Source organism: Oncorhynchus nerka, linkage group LG10 (genome assembly GCF_034236695.1).
Source record: "Oncorhynchus nerka isolate Pitt River linkage group LG10, Oner_Uvic_2.0, whole genome shotgun sequence".
In the NCBI taxonomy this organism is placed as follows: domain Eukaryota; kingdom Metazoa; phylum Chordata; class Actinopteri; order Salmoniformes; family Salmonidae; genus Oncorhynchus; species Oncorhynchus nerka.
In genome coordinates, this window is record NC_088405.1 from 43142214 (window position 1) to 43163558 (window position 21345).

Consider the following 21345-nt stretch of genomic DNA (forward strand, 5'->3'; position numbering starts at 1 on the left):
GCACCTTCCCAGACAGACAGGAGATGAGGGCGGACACGCTCTTGTATCCCGAGGGAGCCGGGTGAACGGTCGCCAGGTAGAGTTCCAACTGGCAAAGGAAACCCTGGCACCCGGCAGCTGTCCCATCATATGCGCTCAGGAGCGAGAGCCGAATCCCATGGGGTCCAGATGACGGAGGGGTGAACAGCGGTGTGGGTTGTGGTGTTAGTTGATAAGGTTATAGGAAAACCCCCTCTTTCCCATCGTTCCATGTTGAGCAGCACGCGATCCATAGCTTTGCCAAGATGTTGAAGCATCGTCGCGTGCTGCTGGACTTGTTCCTACACTGGTACTGGAGGACTGGGTGTACCTGCTGACTCCATAATGAGGTGTGTGATTCTGTCAGCGTCAGTGGTGTATAGGTGAGGACGGAGTCAAGCGCAGGAAACAGAACTGAGTGAAAATAACGTATTTTACTCAACAACAAAAAATAAACAGTACAAAGTATCCACGTAGGGAAATACAAACCCTAACACACAAGACTAGCACATAACAGGAACAATCATGCACAACACATCATGGGAACCAGAGGGTTAAATAGGGAAATAATAATAACTAAATGGGAACCAGGTGTGTACACTCAAGACATAACAAATGGAAAACAGAAACATGGATCGGTGGCAGCTAGCAAGCCGGTGACGACAAGCACAGAACACTGCCCGAACAATGAGAGGCGCCAACTTCGGCGGAAGTCGTGACTAAAGGCCTACTGTAGTTCTGATTGGCTATAGTGCACCGGTCTGTGTAGACTCCGGTCTCGGACAAGACAGATGTTTTTATTCAGTTTTATTTACTGCAGTGTCTATTAATTGTCCAAACGCACGGTCGCTATCCCACTCTATATTGCTTTAGAATTTTCACAAATGCCTTAGTCTTTTTTGTGAAGAAGTGGGATGGAGGTCTGCGCCCGTGCATTGCTTATCGAGGTCTAAATCAAATCACGGTGAGGTACAGTTACCCCGCTACCTCAAGTCAATGCACGGGCGCGCTTCTTCACTAAACTGGATCTCAGGAGTGCGTACAACCTGGTGCGTATCTGAGAGGGAGACGAGTGGAAGACGGCATTTAGTACCACCTCAGGGCATTATGAGTACCTAGTCATGCTGTATGGGTTGATGAATGCTCCATCAGTCTTCCAATCCTTTGTAGACGAGATTTTCAGGGACCTGCACGGGCAGGGTGAGTGGTGTATATTGATGACATTCTGATATACTCCCCTACACGCACCGAGCATGTGTCCCTGGTGCACAAAGTGCTTGGTCGCCTGTTGGAGCATGACCTGCACGTTGAGGCTGAGAAATGCCTATCCTTCCAACAGTCCATCTCCTTCCTAGGGCATCGCATTTCCACGTCAGGAGTAGAGATGGAGAGTGACTGCATTACAGCCGTGCGTAATTGGCCGACTCCCACCACAGTGAAGGAGGTGCAGCGATTCTTAGGGTTTGCCAACTGCTACTGGAGGTTTATCCGGGGTTTTGGTCAGGTAGCTGCTCCCATTACCTTACTGTTGAAGGGGGACCCGGTGCGCTTGCAGTGGTCAGCTGAGGCGGACGGAGCTTTTAGGCACCTGAAGGCTCTGTTTACCTCGGCTCCTGTGTTGGCCCATCCGGATCCCTCTTTGGCATTCATAGTGGAGGTGGACGCTTCCAAGACTGGGATAGGAGCTGTGCTCTCTCAGCGCTCGGCTACGCCACCGAAACTCCGCCCCTGTGCCTTCTTCTCTAAGAAGCTCAGCCCGGCAGAGCAAAACTATGATGTGGGGGACCGGGAGCTGTTGGCTGTCATTAAGGCTTTGAAGGTGTGGAGACATTGGCTTAAGGGGGCTAAACACCCCTTTCTCATCTGGACTGACCACCGCAATCTGGAGTACATCCGGACGGCGAGGAGAAGTAATCCTCGCCAGGCAAGGTGGGCCATGTTTTTCACCCGTTTTGTGTTTACCCTCTCTTACAGAGCAGGCTCCCAGAACGTTAAGGCAGACGCACTGTCTCGGCTGTATGACATAGAGGAGCGGTCCATGGATACCACTCCCATACTCCCAGCCTCTTGTTTGGTGGCGCCGGAAGTGTGGGAGCTGGACGCGGACATTGAGCGGGTGTCACGTACAGAGCCCATTCCCCCTCAGTGTCCAGCTGGGTGTCTGTACGTTTCATTTGCTGTCCGGGATCGGCTGATCTATTGGGCCCACACGTCATCCTGGGATCGGTCGGACTGTGCGCTGTCTTAATGGGAGGTACTGGTGGCCCACTTTAGCTAAGGATGTGAGGGTTTATGTTTCCTCCTGCTCAGTGTGCGCTCAGTGCAAGGCTCCTAGATACCTGCACAGAGGTAAGTTACAACCCTTACCCGTTCCACGACGGCCGTGGTCGCACCTGTCGGTGGATTTTATAACCGATCTTCCACCTTCACAGGGTAACACCACGATCCTGGTCATTGTGGAGTGTTTTTCTAAGTCCTGTCGTCTCCTCCCTTTGCCCGGTCTCCCTACAGCCCTACAAACTGCGGAGGCCCTGTTTACACACGTCTTCCGGCACTACGGGGTGCCTGAGGATATAGTGTCTGATTGGGGTGACGACAAGCTACAATTCACGTCAAGGGTTTGGAAGGCATTCATGGAACGTCTGGGGGCCTCGGTCAGCCTTTACTGCAGGTTTTCACCCCGAGAGTAACTGGCAGGTAGAGAGAGTTAACCAGGATGTGGGTAGGTTTCTGAGGTCTTATTGCCAGAACCAGCCGTGGGAGTGGGCCCTGGGCAGAAATGGCCCAGAACTCACTACGCCACTCCTCCACTAACCTTTCTCCATTTCAGTGTGTATCGGGGTATCAGCCGGTTCTGGCTCCTTGGCATCAGAGTCAGACAGAGGCTCCTGCGGTGGACGACTGGTTCCGGCGTGCAGAGGAAACATGGGACGACGCCCACGTCCACTTTCAGTGCGTTGTACTGCGCCAGAAAGTTGGCGCAGACCGTCACTGTAGTGAGGCCCCGGTGTTCGCACCGGGGGATAGGGTCTGGCTCTCAACCCTAAACCTGCCCCTCCGCCTGCCCTTCCGGAAGCTGGGTCCACGGTTTGTGGGACCATTTAAAGTCCTGAGGAGAGTGTTATAGGTTACAGCTTCCCCCCGTTTCCCGTATTAAGCCTTCGTTCCATGTGTCTCTCCTCAGGCCGGTGGTGGCTGGCCCGCTCCAGGAGGCTGAAGTACGGGAGGTTCCTCCGCTCCCTCTGGACATCGAGGGGGTCCCGGCGTACTCCGTTCGATCCATCCTGAATTCGAGACGTCGGGCGAGGGGCCTTCAGTACCTCGTGGACTGGGAGGGATACGGTCCGGAGGAGAGATGCAGGGTTCCGGTGGAGGACGTGTTAGACGTGTTAGATCCTTCTCTGCTGAGAGAGTTCCACCGTTTCCATTCGGATCACCCTGCGCCTCGTCCTCCGGGTCGTCCCAAAGGCCGGTGTCGACGCGCGGCTAGAGTCGGGGGGTGTACTGTCATGGCTTCTGCCGTAGTCGAAGCCTCTCCTTGTTCGGGCGGTGCTCGGCGGTCGACGTCACCGGTCTTCTAGCCATCATTGATCCATGTTTCATTTTCCGTTGGTTTTGTCTTGTCTTCCTACACACCTGGTTCCAAATCCCATTCATTATATGTTGTGTATTTAACCCTCTGTTTCCCCTCATGTCCTTGTCAGAGAATGTTTATTGTTATGCTCGTGTTTTAATGATTGGTGTGCGACGGGTTCTTGTACCCACGTCTATTTTTATTATGTACTTTGGTTTTGGAGTTTTGTTTTTACGTTATTAAACTACTCCATTTATACCAAGTTTGATTTTCCTGCCACCTACACACACGACATGACCCCCAATTAAAAGGAAATGTGTTTGCATGACTAATGCCTAAGCAAATTCATTTCTATATGTTCAGAATGTTAATAAAACCTCCCAGGAAAACATTCAGGGAACCATAGTAAAACGTTCTCAGAAACTCCCTGCAACCTAAAAATGTACGTTCTGAGAACGTTTAAAAAACGTTCCATTTTACCAAAGTTCAACAACTGCCAAGGAACCAAATGTGCTAGCTCGGCTCTCTTTCTCATGCTCTCGCGCTCGCTCACGCACACGCACACGCACACACACACAAACACACACCCCCACACCATACATGCTTTAGTCCAGACAGGTATTTACATGCAACTATTCCCTATTTTTTCCCCATTGAGAGCCAGGTACTTCCCTGGGAAAATAGAAAAATAAGTTCCTAAATTCCATACCATGACCATCTTGAAATGTAGCACGAAAAGTGGAAGGAGTGTTGCCTCCGGTCTCCTGTAATACACTTTTAGTCTGTAGATTGTACAGATGAAAGTATTAGTGTAATTCATATTCAACACGTTACTACTGTATGTGCTCTGAAATTGAGTCTATGTTTCTGAAAATGTTAGTAACTACATTCATGTTATTACAGTGTGTATATTGTACAGCGTGTATACTTTTCCCCCTACAGCATCTCTATAGAACAGAACGCTCTGGTTACGTCCCAACACAAATTACTGCGTTGTTTTGTTAACATAAATCTCTCTCTCTCTAACTCTCTCTCTAACTCTAACTCATACAGCTAGGAGAGAGAATCTCAGAATGGCTGACTATGTGAAGCTGGATGAGGAGAAGTTTATCCCAAAGTGAGTCCAGCTGTGTGTCTGTCCTGCATATGACCTCAGATTACGTAGTACCACATGTATGTAGTCATGTGTAATATAATTTTTTTTATGAACTAACGTATACAGAGCTTCTTACTCATCCAATGTTAATGTACCACGAGTAGAATGCATCAATACCTATATTAACCATGTCTGTCTCTCTGGTGTTGTGTTGATATTCAGGTCAGACATCTTGTCTATGCTCAGGACCTACAACTGTTACCATGAGGGGAAGAGCTTCCAACTCAGACACAGAGAGGTAGGAGCCCTTTGTAAACTGGCCTGGTACATTAAATTACTCTGTCCATCAGTCACCTATAGTCGTGGGAACTCTTTCACTTTTATCTGGAGTAGTTCACTCACCTTGCGGTAGGTAATCAGCATGTCTCATCTACACTCCCATGCTGATAAGGACTGACTAAAGGCAAAAAATAAAATACTTTGTTCATGTGTTGTGCTGAATAGGTTTCTAACTATTGCATTGTAAATCAGTAGAGCTGTGTGTGTGTGTGTGTGTGTGTGTGTGTGTGTGTGTGTGTGTGTGTGTGTGTGTGTGCCTGCCTGTCAGTCAGTTTGGCGGTTCAGGTATAACAACGTCTTAAAGGGGTCAGATTAATGTATGAAGACATCCAACTGAACTGGAACCAGTTTATCTATTGCTTCTCCACACACACAAACACTCACTGACAGCTCTACTGATTTACAATGCAATAGTTAGAAACCTATTCACCACAACTTTGCAGTACACATGAACAAAGGCTTTTTTTTTTTTTTTTACAAATTACGTCTTGATGAGGTGCTTAGCAAAGCAGTTATACTGTAAATGTTTGTTTTTGTGGTGTAGCCAACTGATGCAGTGAAGCTATGTGCTAAAGTGATGTTTATTTATCATGTATGTAGTGTGAGAAGTGACGGGAGGAAGTTCCTGTGAATTAATAGATCAATGGATGGATGAGCCATGAGTGTCTCTGATTCAGAGGGGCTGGGTTAAATGCGAAAGACACATTTTGGTTGAATGCATTCAGTTTTGCAACTGACTAGGTACAGGGGTTCTTCCTTTGAAAGTTACGAGCTTATGCCGTGGCCGCTAGTGGTAGATGGTGGCATTCTGTCATTGCACCACACAATCACAAGGGGAGTTAGAAAGCTGATCTATGGGTTGTCTAAACTGTGGCACAAATTGACTATCTTTTCGTAAATGAATGGAGGTGTTTTCAGTCTGAGAGTCTCTCTTCTCTGGCACTAGAGTCCTGCATCAGGCAACAACAAACAAAAAATGTCAGTGGTCCTGGAGAGAACATGGGTAAATACAATGGGGGATTTACACTTGACATGTGGACTGACAATTTTCTAAAAATAGCCACGGTGGGCTTTTGGTTTCTCCGCCTCTAAACACAGAAAATAAATAATTCTAGATAACAAACTGGCTTTATTTACAAATTAGTAAGAATGTCTCACCGCATGTTCAAGAATGGCCTTTTTCCCTCTATTCAGATTACAACCGCTCACTTTCGGTTATTTGAAAATGAAATAATCTCCAAAATATCGTTATTTTTTTAAACAAGCCATAGAAAGTTGGTTGCAATTTCAGTTTAATCCACTAGAAAAGTCTAAACAAATAATACCTCAAATACTGTGGTTAAACTCAAATATAGTAATTAATAATAAAATAATCTTCCTCAATTGGAACCTTTATCAAGTGGAAGGGGGGAAAAGTAAGGAACTTGTCTGTCGGCCCTGCATTAAAGAACAAAATTGGTTAAAGAAAATTGTGATAAATAAAAAATATATACCAGTTTCATTTGAGGACAAAAAAATTGACAGCTCTGCCATATGGATTGAAAAAAGGTTGGGAAGAGGTTTGCGATGTCCCGATTTCATGGCACATGGTTTATGAATTGATACGCAATTTTCAGTTTATTATAACCTACTACAGACCTAAAAACCTATGGGTTTAACATTCTGAAATAATTATTATATTGAGTTCCGAGAGCAGATCTGTTATCCAACGATTATTATTAGTAGTATTATTAACCCTGCATTATAGTTAGATATTCTCTGTTTATTTATTTAACCGTCTGAATGAATGGTTATATTGAAGATTCTTAATGAGTTCCGAGAGCTGATCTGTTATCCAACTATTATTATTATTATTAACCCAGCATTATAATATGAGTAGGCCTAACAAACAGCAAAAGCACTAGCCTATGTCAATTTACTATCCCTCATAGTACAAAAGTCAACCTATTCTGTGCGAGAAATAAATATGACAAACATAGTCTGGGACAGTTGTGGGATGCAATAGATCACAAATGAATACAACCAATAGCATACTTTTATGCACTGTGGCTGACGCAACAGATAAGAACGTTTGCCTTAAAATGTTGATAAATTATTAGGCTATTTCTTAACATTATAAGCGCAGCAATGCGCACATGGTAGTAGGCTATAAGCGCAAATGTTCCATTAGCGGAAAACATCATGATCAAAAGTGACCGCAAATGCAATTATGCATGTAATGCTTTTATCATAAAGATGCATTTTTATGGTGAAAATGATCTTCCCCAAACTTGAATCTCACGCGCTGCTTATATATGCCAGTTAGGCTCTACACCCCTTGTAAAGCGGATTAATGTGATTAATTTTAAGAAGTTATTTGGCCACTTTAGTGATACGAATCTTATTAAAACATATAAGCCTATGGGCTAGGCTACATGATGTGTGGGACTATGATTCGAACAAGTCGCATTGATTCTTATGCTGGGCATCATTCATGATAATCATGATAACATATAATTCACAAGTGATAAGCTAATATTGTCGCCCATCAGACTATTCTTGATTTAATCTAGTCTTTACATATACTGAACAATATATGTGACATTTGTTTTGATTTAGAATGGACCATTATCATGGACCTGTATCGAAACAGGGACAGCGGGAAAAAATATGTCTAAAAAAGGTATCTTTGCATTTAAATAGCGAATGGAGGACATTTTCCCTGTGTTTTTTTTCTTGATGCCAGCCGAGTAGGCTATACTTCTGTTGTAAATATAACCAATGTGCTTAATACTAGGAAAGTTGAGAAATAAATATAGTAGGCCTAGCCAATAGAAAGCTGATGGGATCCTCCTCTTTTTATTAGCGACCATCACTCTGTTTTCTCCTGCAATTGCATAGCCTATAGAAATAATGCACAACATGAGCACATGGGCTCTCATGAAGTGTTTCATTAGATTTTTAAATAGATTTGCATTGATGTCAGAGTGATTAGATGGACACTAGAGTGCTGGGTACCAGGCAGTTAGCAAGTTTGGTAGGCTACTAATGACCAGCAGCATCAGAGCTTGGAGAAGCCTAATTCCCGTGACAACATGGTCATATGGAATTTGACTGCCTTCATGACTCATGGCCGCCGGTGTGACGGTAATATGGTCACCCCAACAGCCCTATTCGGGACCAGTTTATTACTGCCCGCTTAATCCAAAACAAACTGCAACTCTTTGTTAAGGGTTTCAGTGACTTCATTAGCTGTTGATGCGTATATTGTTGAATCATCAGCATACATGGACACACATGCTTTGTTTAATACCAGTGGCAGGTCATTGGGAAAAATAGAAAAGGGTAGAGGGCCTAGAGACCTCCCCTGCTGTACACCAAACTTTACATGTTTGACATTAGAGAAGCTTCCATTAACCTTTTCACACATACCAACAAACGGGTGTGATCATTCTACAGTGATCTATGCAGAGTACGCTCAAACCCGTGTGATTAGAACAGTTATTTAGAATGTCCAGTTTTGATTGACGCAACAGTCAGCATTTGAGCTAGCCACACTGTTTTTTTCACAGAAACATTTTGCTCAAACAGTCCTTAGAAAGTTATGTTGGGGTGGCAGGGTAGCCTAGTGGTTAGAGCGTTGGACTAGTCACCAGAAGGTTGCACGTTCAAATCCCTGAGCTGTCAAGGTACAAATCTGTTGTTCTGCCCCTGAACAAGGCAGGTAATCCACTGTTCCTAGGTCATCATTGAAAATAATAATTTGTTCTTAACTGACTTAGTTAAATAAAGGATAAATAATGTGACCAGTTTATTTTGGGATGAAACGTTCACACATTCAAATCAAATCAAATCAAATCAAATGTATTTGTCACATACACATGGTTAGCAGATGTTAATGCGAGTGTAGCGAAATGCTTGTGCTTCTAGTTCTGACAATGCAGTAATAACCAACGAGTAATCTAACTAACAATTCCAAAACTACTACCTTATACACACAAGTGTAAAGGGATAAAGAATATGTACATAAAGATATATGAATGAGTGATGGTACAGAGCGGCATAGGCAAGATGCAGTAGATGGTATCGAGTACATTATATACATATGAGATGAGTGGCATAGTTTAAAGTGGCTAGTGATACATGTATTACATAAAGATGCAGTAGATGAAATATTTTACATCAATTCCCATCAATTCCCATTATTAAAGTGGCTAGAGATGAGTCAGTATGTTGGCAGCAGCCACTCAATGTTAGTGATGGTTGTTTAACAGTCTGATGGCCTTGAGATAGAAGCTGTTTTTCAGTCTCTCGGTTTCCCGCTTTGATGCACCTGTACTGACCTCGCCTTCTGGATGATAGCGAGGTGAACAGGCAGTGGCTCGGGTGGCTTTTGTCCTTGATGATCGTTTTTTGGCCTTGCTGTGACATCGGGTGGTGTAGGTGTCCTGGAGGGCAGGTAGTTTGCCCCCGGTGATGTGTTGTGGAGACCTCACTACCCTCTGGAGAGCTTTACGGTTGTGGGTGGAGCAGTTGCCATACCAGGCGGTGATACAGCCCGACAGGATACTCTCGATTGTGCATCTGTAAAAGTTTGAGTGTTTTTGGTGACAAGATGAATTTCTTTAGCCTCCTGAGGTTGAAGAGGCGCTGCTGCACCTTCTTCACCATGCTGTCTGTGTGGGTGGACCATTTCAGTTTGTCTGTGATGTGTATGCCAAGGAACTTAACTTTCCACCTTCTCCACTAATGTCCCGTCGATGTGGATAGGGGGCTGCTCCCTCTGCTGTTTCCTGAAGTCCACGATCATCTCCTTTGTTTTGTTGACGTTGAGTGTGAGGTTATTTTCCTGATACCACACTCCGAGGGCCCTCACCTCCTCCCTGTAGGTTGTCTCGTCGTTGTTGGTAATCAAGCCTACCACTCTATGGTCCTTGACTAGTCTCTCAAAGCACTTCATGATGACGGAAGTGAGTGCTACAGGGCGATAGTCATTTAGCTCAGTTACCTTCGCTTTCTTGGGTACAGGAACAATGGTGGCCCTTTTGAAGCATGTGGGAACAGCAGACTGGGATAAGGACTGATTGAATATGTCCGTAAACACACCAGCCACTTGGTTTGTGCATGCTCTGAGGACGCAGCTTGGGATGCTGTCTGGGCCGGCAGCCTTGCATGGGTTAACACGTTTAAATGTTTTTCTCACGTTGGCTGCAGTGAAGGAGAGCCCACAGGTTTTGGTAGCGGGTCGTGTCAGTGGCACTGTATTGTCCTCAAAGCGAGCAAAGAAGTTGTTTAGTCTGTCTGGGAGCAAGATTCGTGGTCCGCGACTGGGCTGGTTTTCCTTTTGTAATCCGTGATTGACTGTAGACCCTGCCACATACCTCTCGTGTCTGAGCTGTTGAATTGCAACTCTACTTTGTCTCTATTCTGACTAGAGGTCGACTGATTAATCGGAATGGCCGATTAAATAGGGCCGATTTCAAGTTTTCATAACAATCGGAAATCGGTATTTTTGGACACCGATTTGGTGGAATTTATTATATTTATTTTTTTATATTTTATTTAACTAGGCAAGTCAGTTAAGAACACATTCTTATTTTCAATGACGGCCTAGGAACGGTGGGTTAACTGCCTTGTTCAGGGGCAGAACGACAGATTTTTACCTTGTCTGCTCAGGGATTCATTTTTGCAACCTTCCAGGTACTAGTCCAACGCTCTACCACCTGCCTTACATTGCACTCCAAAAGGAGCCTGCATGGTAGGCTGACTACCTGTTACGCGAGGGCAGCAAGAAGCCAAGGTAAGTTGCTAGCTAGCATTAAACTTATAAAAAACAATCAATCTTCACATAATCACTAGTTAACTTCATAGGGCTGCAATCCCGTTAACGGGATGATATGACAACAGCCAGTGACAGTGCAGGGCGCCAAATTCAAAACAGAAATCTCATAATTAAAATTCCTCAAACATTCATGTATCTTATACATAGCTGTCAATTATATGCATAGTCGAGCATCTTTTTGTGACAAAATATCTTGTTTAAAACGGGAACGTTTTTCATCCAAAAATGAAATACTGCCCCCAGAGGTTCAAGAGGTTAAGGAGAGGTATATCTATAATTCCATGTGTATAACTTGTATTATCAGCAACATTTATGATGAATATTTCTGTTGAATCGATGTGGCTATGCAAAATCACTGGATGTTTTTGGAACTAGTGAACGTTACACTGGCAATACTAAAGTGCCTATAAGAACATCCAATAGTCAAAGGTTAATGAAATACAAATGGTATAGAGAGAAATAGTCCTATAATTCCTATAATAAGTACAGCCGAAAACTTCTTACCTGGGAATATTGAAAACTCATGTTAAAAGGAACCACCAGCTTTCAAATGTTCTCATGTTCTGAGCAAGGAACTTAAACGTATTGCACTTTTACTTTCTTCTCCAACACTTTGTTTTTGCATTATTTAAACCAAATTGAACATGTTTCATTATTTATTTGAGGCTAAATTGATGTATTACATTAAGTTAAAATAAGTGTTCATTCAGTATTGTTGTAATTGAAGCAACATCTCAAGACATCAGTCAGGAAGTTAAAGTTTGGTTGTAAATGGGTCTTCCAAATGGACAATGACCCCAAGCATACTTCCAAAGTTGTGGCAAAATGGCTTAAGGACAACAAAGTTAAGGTATTGGAGTGGCCATCACAAAGCCCTGACCTCAATCCCATAGAAATGTGTGGGCAGAACTGAAAAATCTTGTGTGAGGAAGGATGCCTACAAACCTGACTCAGTTACACCAGCTCTGTCAGGAGGAATGGGCCAAACTTCACCCAACTTATTGTGGGAAGCTTGTGGAAGGCTACCAGAAACGTTTGACCCAAGTTTTTTTTAAATTAAAGGCAATGCTACCAAATACTAATTGAGTGTATGTGAACTTCTTACCCACTGGGAATGTCATGAAAGAAATAAAAGACAAAATAAATCATTATCTCTACTATTATTCTGACATTTCACATTCTTAAAATAAAGTGGTGATCCTAACTGTGCTCAAACAGGGAATTTTTATTAGGATTAAATGTCAGGAATTGTGAAAAACTGAGTTTAAATATATTTGGCTGTGGTATATGTAAACTTCCGACTTCAACTGTATATGCTAGAATGGGCCAATAGCTTGTGCTTGGCTCTGCCCACGTTCTTGCTTGTTCTTCCCACAATGACTTATCTGTGGTCTATCTTGGTTGAGTTGTCCAAAAGCAAGCGCGTTTCCTGGTCTATCTCCTCCACTGGGAAAGGGGGAACCGAGTCAGTTGCACAACTGAATGCATTCAACTGAAATGTGTCTTCCACATTTAACCCAACTCCTCTGAATCAGAGAGGTGTGGGGGGCTGCCTTAATCGCCATCTTCTGCAAAGTAAAATCTAGCTATGGTTGCTAGCCAGCTAATTTAGCTAACGTTCGCTAACAAGTTGAACAGTGTCTGACACAGTCCAGAAAAAGTGTCAGACTTAGCTAAGGTAGCTAGCTAGCAAACTTTAGCTAGCTACCATTACAGGCACTGACATAATTCGCTAGCTAACCAAACGTCGACAAAAACCTTACATTTAGGTATATTCCGTGATAACACGTGGTAAGCTAGCATTATCACAGCCAGAGATATTAGCTCAGGAAATGGCTAGCTAGATGACGGTCATTAGCTAATGCCTAAGCTAACTACATAATTATGATAGGACAACCTGAATGACCACAAAATTAATAATTCGTAAGATTTGTTATTTACCGTTTTCACTGTTTCCAGTCAGCCAAAACACCCTTAGTCTGTCAAAATAACCGTTTTCCACTCAGTCACACTAAAAGACTTGCAAGTTACCGGTTACAACAATGCCACATCTCGATACTTGCTCACATTCTGCTGGACTCCACGCGCTGCTAGCGGGAGAATTAACCCCCGACTGGGCTTAATGTCCATAATCCAACCTAAATAACCCAGCACCAACAACCCAACCTGGCTGTTTTTACAGAAAACAACCCAACATTTTTTGAAGTGTAACTTACATCTCAAAGCCATGCATGTAAAAGCCTTGACATGGTGTACACATATTTCTCTGTCCTCATTTTGATTGAAGGCCTCAATCTGTATTTTTGTCTTGCAACTGATCGCTTCTAGAAAGAGAGAAGAACAACACAAGATAAAAATGAGCTAGCTTTATTTCCAGGGTGTTGATGCATCCTCCTCACAATACAGCATCTTCCAACACCACTGGTAGGGTAAGGGTATACATCTGAAAAAGTCAAGTTTTGCTTTGATGCCAAATCAACTCATGTTGTTGCTACCTTAGATGTTGTGCTAACTAACATGCTACTGGACCGTGAGACTAGCATATTGACATGTATTAAAAGAGAGCAACATATTCACCTAAACATATAACTGTTCAGGCATATCATTAGCTAGCTAGCTATCACATTAATTGTGCAAAAATATGATAGCTAACGTTAGCTAGCTAAGTACTAGCCAGACAGTTGTCCTGACATATTGAAACTAGTATCAACAAAATGTTTCAATCTATCCCATAAAACATGGCATTGCTAACTACAGTAGGCATCATTTGGGGCCTAGTGGTTAGAGCATTGGACTAGTAACCGAAAGGTTGCAAGTTCAAATCCCCGAGCTGACAAGGTACAAAATCTGTCGTTCTGCCCTTGAACAGGCAGTTAACCCACTGTGCCTAGGCCGTCATTGAAAATAAGAATTTGTTCTTAACTGACTTGCCTAGTAAAATAAAGGTAAAATAAAAAAAATTTAAAATTAAAAAATGTAGCTCATCAAATGTTAAAGTTCATTAGGAAGTTTAATTAATATTTAGACACTTACCGGACAACTTTAGTAGGTACAGTGCATTTGGAAAGTATTCAGACCCCTGGACTTTTTCCATATTCTGTTATGCTACAACATTATTCTAAAATGTATCAAATACAACAATTTCTTCATCAATCTACACACAATACCCCATAATGACAAAGCGAGAACAGGTTTTTAGAAATGTTTGCACATTTATTTACATAAGTATTCAGACCCTTTGCTATGAAACTCTAAATTGAACTCAGGTGCATCCTGATTCCATTGATCATCCTTGAGATGTTTCTACAACTTGATTGGAGTCCACCTGTGACAAATTCAAATGATTGGACATTATTTAGAAAGGCACATACCTGTCTATATAAGGTCCCAAGGTTGACAGTGCATGTCAGAGCAAAGACCAAGCCATAAGGTTGAAGGAATTGTCTGCAGAGCTCAGAGACAGGATTGCGTCGAGGCACAGATCTGGCGAAGGGTAGCAAAACATTTCTGCAGCATTGAAGGTCCCCAAGAACACAGTGGCCTCCATCATTCTTAAATGGAAGAAGTTTGGAACCACCAAGACTCTTCCTAGAGCTGGCCGCCTGGCCAAACTGAGCAATCGGGCGAGAAGGGCCTTGGTTTTGGAGGTGACCAAGAACCCAATGGTCATTCTGACAGAGCTCCAGAGTTCCTCTGTGGAGATGGGAGAACCTTCCAGGAGGACAACCATCTCTGCAGCACTCTGCCAATCAGGCCTATGTGGTAGAGTGGCCAGACGGAAGCCACTCCTCAGTAAAAGGCACATGACAGCCCACTTGGAGTTTGCCAAAAGCCACATAAAGGATTCTTAGACCATGAGAAACAAGATTCTCTGGTCTGATGAAACTCTTTGGCTTGAATGCCAATTAATTTTAGCATAAGACTGCAACATAACAAAATGTGGAAAAAGTCAAGGAGTCTGAGTACTTTCCAATCGCACTGAAGCTAGCTAGCTAGATAGCTTGGTTTCCTTTTTCCAACAGACATTTCTAATCCCCCTGATTGGTCATCAACGGTTACTGATCTTGGAACACAGATTATTGTTGTCACAGGTTTCCCACAGATTGAAATATAATATTGAGAGAACTGTCTGCCAGAAAAAAAAACTATTTCAAACTGTTTGCCACTAAATATTTTCGTTGCCAAATGTTTGCCACAGATTTTCCACTCGTGGAGCATGTGGGGTGATGAGTAAGATTCTGTGTTTTCACATGCAAAAGTGATTGCTTTTGAGATTTATCTGCCTTCCCAATGAAAATTAGTTAGAAAATTCTAACATTTATTTTGTGGAAAATTGATGTATGTTGTATGTTTCTGGATGATGCACCATGCTGTCTTGTTGACAAAATGACAGAGTGGCACACGTTACTGTTAGATTTGAGAATGGCGCTCCTCCCTCCCCGCTTTTGCCCGACAACGTAACGGGCCTGCCTATTCAAGTGTATTTTGGAGTGACCGTGGAATGAACCAATCACATTTTGACTTGGAATGGGTGGGACCATTTTGAAAAAAAGTAAAGTGACTACTGACTGAGAGAAATAGCCTAGTTTTCCCATGCTTTTGTATTGAGTGTGACAATGGAGGTGGCTTTAGCAGGTGTTATCGAGGAGGAAATGGTGGCTAATTTGTTAGCATCGCCCTTTTCAAGATTAGCTTTGAACTAGAAATGAAATGTTATGCAGAGGGGGAGGCCAACACCGTGGATGACTGGGTGTGAGCAGACCAACAAGCTGCACTGTTGGGATTATTGTCTACTCTTCAGCACCGACAAGATATCAACCTGGGCCATTACTGGTTTCAAAGACCTAGACAGTTTTATGAAGTCAGTTCTCTTCCACCAAGATTCAACTTCACACCTGTGAGCTACGGTGAGTTCAAAAACATTTGCGGACACGAGTAGACCTTCGGCTTAACGAGCAGCAGCACAGAGAAGCTCTTTCTCACAATGATAAAATACTGCTTTCTCAAGTCTTGAGGAAATCTAGAGCCCTACTTTGATCTACCGTGGCTCAAAACTAAACTCACACAGTGATGTACTCCAACTCTGACTTCGAAGGTAGGAGCCCGGCCTGTCTTCTCCATTTTCTCCAGAATTTAGAAGCGGCTAAGAGTATGTAAGAGTATAAGAGTATGTACCAACTGTATCTGCTTATCTGTCTGGTCTTGACCATTCTTGTGTCCACTGCCTCAGTTGAAAGGATATTCTCCACCCTGAAATGGATCAAGACTTACTCCAGGAACAGCACCAGACAGGCCCGACTGTCAGCCTTGGCTTTGATCTCAACCGAGAGTACTACTCTCAGATATAAAATCAAAGGACAAACTACAAGACCTTGCCATTGCCCATTTCATAAAGAATGACCGGAGGAAGGATTTCGTTTCAAATTATCATCTGTTGAGTGACACAGATTCTGTTCCATGATCTCGCCATCACGGTTGACAACTCCATTGTGTCCTCCTCCCAGAGCACTAAGAACCTTGGCGTGATCCTGGACAACACCCTGTCGTTCTCAACTAACATCAAGGCGGTGGCCCGTTCCTGTAGGTTCATGCTCTACAACATCCGCAGAGTACGACCCTGCCTCACACAGGAAGCGGCGCAGGTCCTAATCCAGGCACTTGTCATCTCCCGTCTGGATTACTGCAACTCGCTGTTGGCTGGGCTCCCTGCCTGTGCCATTAAACCCCTACAGAACGCCGCAGCCCATCTGGTGTTCAACCTTCCCAAGTTCTCTCACGTCACCCCGCTCCTCCGCTCTCTCCACTGGCTTCCAGTTGAAGCTCGCATCCGCTACAAGACCATGGTGCTTGCCTACGGAGCTGTGAGGGGAACGGCACCTCAGTACCTCCAGGCTCTGATCAGGCCCTACACCCAAACAAGGGCACTGCGTTCATCCACCTCTGGCCTGCTCGCCTCCCTACCACTGAGGAAGTACAGTTCCCGCTCAGCCCAGTCAAAACTGTTCGCTGCTCTGGCCCCCAATGGTGGAACAAACTCCCTCACGACGCCAGGACAGCGGAGTCAATCACCACCTTCCGGAGACACCTGAAACCCCACCTCTTTATGGAATACCTAGGATAGGATAAAGTAATCCTTCTCACCCCCCCCTTAAAAGATTTAGATGCACTATTGTAAAGTGGCTGATCCACTGGATGTCATAAGGTGAACGCACCAATTTGTAAGTCGCTCTGGATAAGAGCGTCTGCTAAATGACTTAAATGTAAATGTGTTGCTATTAATCTCTTTGATATGTGTGTGAAACATTGTTGGATTTGAACATAATCACTGGTTATTTTGTGTGCTGACAGTGCTAAAAGATGTTTGTAATGGGAAGTAATAGCTGGCTTCTTCATTTCGTGTTGGAATTGCTAAATGGTTTCCATTTTTGTATTGTTACGATTGGGGTCTACTGACTTATTATTTTCGAGTCAATGGACTACTTATTCTTTAACATTCTTATTCTTGCAGGCTTCATAGGTTAAACTTAATTACAGCTACATTACTTTTGAATTGGTGACACTACACAATGAGCGTAACCAAGCCGCTACTTCTCCATATTTTCTGTGTGGAAGAGTTTCACACACACACACGCGCTATAGCAAGAGAGCAGGGAGGGGGCAAAAAAGTAGGCTTATGCGCCATTTTCATAGTATTGACATCACTTTTACGGTAGCCTATCACACAACTAATGTGTCATGCAAATGAATGATAACTGAGTGAACGTTTGCCTACTTCCTTTAGTAAGCTACACACGGTCTTGGTCCTACTACTGTAACATACAAAATGTTTATTTTTTTTATTAGGCCTATCTGAAATGCAGCCATACACAACAGCTGTAATTCTTCACACAAGAAAGCACACGATGTTGAAGAGAATCCTCACAAAGACTGGTAGCCCAAGATGTGCTCATTAAAACAGAACACAATGCAACCATCGATTCAGGGCCATGGACAGAAGGCTACCGCTAGTCAGCGCCGTTTGATGGATAACGTTTGATGCGCTACCAATTTCAGCACCACTGTAGGGGACATCCAGGGCTAAACTTATAGCACAACCATTTAAGGTACATTGGTCATTGTCCCTATACCCATCAAATAACGCAAAGCTGTATATCTATCAATAGCAATTAGACCTGCAAAAGCAAGTAATGACATTAAGAATCAAAGATATATCGAAACGATGCATAAGCATAGCCCTAAACTGTACCTTACATTAAAATGTTTGCCAAACCACCAGCAGGCTTACATGAGGGAAAACCAATGAAAAAATAATTCTGGCATTGCGGCCAGGGCGATAAAGGTTGTAGCTTACCATTTAGAAGAGTCGCAGCCTCCTCGATGCTGTGTTGATACTCATGAGAAGTTTTTGATTTCATTCTTCTTCCTGACAAAATATACTTGTCAGGTCCCTCTCAAATGTCAGCTGGACAAGCTGGGCTTTTCATTGATTGTAACATTGTAACATGCTCTGTGTTCAGAGTCTGTGTTTATCGAATACTTTCTTCAGGGTGGAGAACAATTGTTTTGCACATTGCTGTAGATGCCCCCAAAATGTTTTTTCAGTGCCAACAGCACAGTCAGCATTGCTGACAAAGGCCCGCCGTATCTTTGAGGAACACTGAATGGGGACCATGTGTTGTTGCTGGCTGTGGTTGAGATTTCACTTTGCAAGAACGTGCCAGCCACAATACACTCTGCTTCCACTAGCTCAGTTTTGGTTAGATCCAACAGGTCGTCAGGTGCTCGTGACCGGGGTAACCAAGTTGCTTCTTGTTGGTCAGCAGGTGGCGTGGGGGATGGGTGGGTATAACATTTGATGCTAGGTTCCTCGACCTCAGTGGTCAGGCCTGCAGGTTGGTTGGTGAGCTTGTCTGCCCTTGGCAGTGCCCAGCCATTTTCGGACAGGTCTATCAATGCTGATCAAAGCTTAGGCAACGAGCAATAAAACATAACGAAGCTAGTAGCTACTAGCTGGCCTATTATTAGCTGTAAGCCTAGCTGTCTGCAAAAGTGAACAACTCGTACCCCGCTGTAAGAAAAGAAAACCCACCCTGGGATCCAATGAGCTTCCAAAACAAGGTAATGAAAGCGGTACCTTATGACATTGAATGGCTAGGTGCCCAGTCAGAATGCATTTGGGAATTGTACCTACTATATATTACATCTCCCCTCCCTCACCCCTCTGGGTATGCCCTCAGGTTATGAAATCACATTTTATTGGTCACATGCACGTGTTTAGCAGATGTTTTTGCTCTGACAGTGCAGTAATATCTAACAAGTTATATCTAACAATTTCACAACATATACCCAATACACACAAATCTAAGTAAAGGAATGGAATTAAGAATATATAAATATATGGATGAGCAATGTCGGAGTGGCATAGACTAATATACAGTAGAATAGAATACAGTGTATACATATGAGATGAGTAATGCAAAATATGTAAACATTATTATAATGACTAGTGTTCCAATTATTGAAGTGGCCAGTGATTTAAAGTCTATGTATTAAGGGCAGCAGCCTTTAATGTGTTAGTGATGGCTATTTAACATTCTGATGGCCTTGAGATAGAAGCTGTTTTTCAGTCTCTCTGTCTCACCTTTGATGCACCTGTACTGACCTCTCCTTCTGGATGATAGCGGGATGAACAGGTAGTGGCTCGGGTGGTTGTTGTCCTTGATCTTTTTGGCCTTCCTGTGACATCAGGTGCTGTAGGTGTCCTGCAGGGCAGGTAGTTTGCCCCCGGTGATGCGTTGGGCAGAGCGCACTACCCTCTGGAGAGACCTGCTGTTGCAGGCAGTGCAGTTGCTGTACCAGGTGGTGATACAGCCCGATGGGATGAAGGCGAGGTCAGACTGTTCAATTGTGCATCTGTAAAACTTTGAGGGTTTTTGGTGCCAAGCCAAATTTCTTCAGCCTCCTGAGGTTATTTTCCTGGCACCACAGCCCCAGAGCCCTTACCTCCTCCCTGTAGTCTGTCTTGTCATTGTTGGTAATCAAGCCTACTACTGTTGTGTCGTCTGCAAACTTGATGGTTGAGTTGGAGGCGTGCATGGCCACGCAGTCATGGGTAAACAGGGAGTACAGGAGGGGGCTGAGCACACACCCTTGTGGGGCCCAAGTGTTGAGGATCAGCGAAGTGGAGGTGTTGTTTCCTACCTTCACCACCTGGGGGCGGCCCGTCAGGAGGTCCAGGACCCAGTTGCAAAGGGCAGGGTTCAGACCCAGGACCTCAAGCTTAATTATGAGCTTGGAGGGTACTATGGTGGTGAATACTGAGCTATAGTCAATGAACAGCATTCTTACCTGGGTATTCCTCTTTTCCAGATTGGATAGGGCAGTGTGCAGAGCGATGGTGTTTGCATTATCTGTGGATCTATTGGGGCGGTAAGCAAATTGAAGTGGGCCTAGGGTGACAGGTCTGGTAGAGGTGATATGATCCTTGACTAGTCTCTCAGAGCCCTTCATGATGACAAAAGGGAGTGCTACATGCGATAGTAATTTAGTTAAGTTACCTTTGCTTTCATGGGTACAGGAACAATAGTGGCCATCTTGAAGCATGTGGGGACAGCAGACTGGGATAGGCAGAGACATAGCCTCTGTCCCATTCTGCGCCTTCTGGCAGGACTGGCAGCGCTACATTGGCAAAAACAGGCATGTTAATTTGTCTACTATTTCTTGTGTTTATGGAGAAGCAAAACTGGGGGGGCACAAATTATATCTGGGGCGGGGGACAGCTGTGCTGTCTCTGTGTGAGTTGCAGCCTGAAGCACAGCTCAAGCCTGTTTGATGCTGTCATCAAAAAGCATTGCTTCTCCTGCAATAGAGTCTGCACTAGAAAGGTCCAACTACACAATATAATGTTGTGCGCATTAAGTGATGCTCTAAGTTTTTTTTTCTTGATTTTTTTAAAATTTTGCTGTAACAAATTGGATATACCAGAAAGTACCTCTTGACTTATTCCAAATTTTGTTGTGTTACAGCCTGAATTCAAAATTGATGAAACAGATTTTTTTTCTCACCCATCTACACTCAATACCCCTTAATAACAAAGTGAAAACATGTTTTTAGACAGTTTTGCAAATATATTAAAAATGAAATACTTTGCACCTTTGGCAGTGATTACAGCTTTGAGTCATTTTATGTATGCCTGTATCCGCTTTGCATGTCTGGATTTGGGGATTTTCTCCCATGCAATTTTCTTCAAGCTCTGTTGAGTTGGATATTTTTATTTAACCTTTATTTAACTAGGCAAGTCAGTTAAGAACAAATTCTTATTTACATTGACAGCCTACCAGGGAATAGTGGGTGAATTGCCTTGTTCAGGGGCAGAACGACAGATTTTTACCAGCTCAGGGATTCAATCCAGCAACGTTTTGGTTGCTGGCCCAATGCTCTAACCACTAGGCTACCTGCCACCCCAGGGAGTGGCAGTGAACAGAAAGTCTTTCCACG

General features: G+C 43.7%; 1 protein-coding gene across 1 annotated transcript in view; it reads left to right on the plus strand.

The window, feature by feature from the left end:
* Positions 1-21345, plus strand: part of rassf4a (Ras association domain family member 4a) — an 83023-nt gene that overhangs the window by 43206 nt on the left and 18472 nt on the right. The window contains exons 2-3 of the mRNA XM_029669971.2: positions 4646-4709; positions 4911-4986. Of these exons, the coding sequence (XP_029525831.1) occupies positions 4666-4709; positions 4911-4986 (120 nt within the window). The 5' untranslated portion in view covers positions 4646-4665. The remainder of the gene's footprint in view (positions 1-4645; positions 4710-4910; positions 4987-21345) is intronic.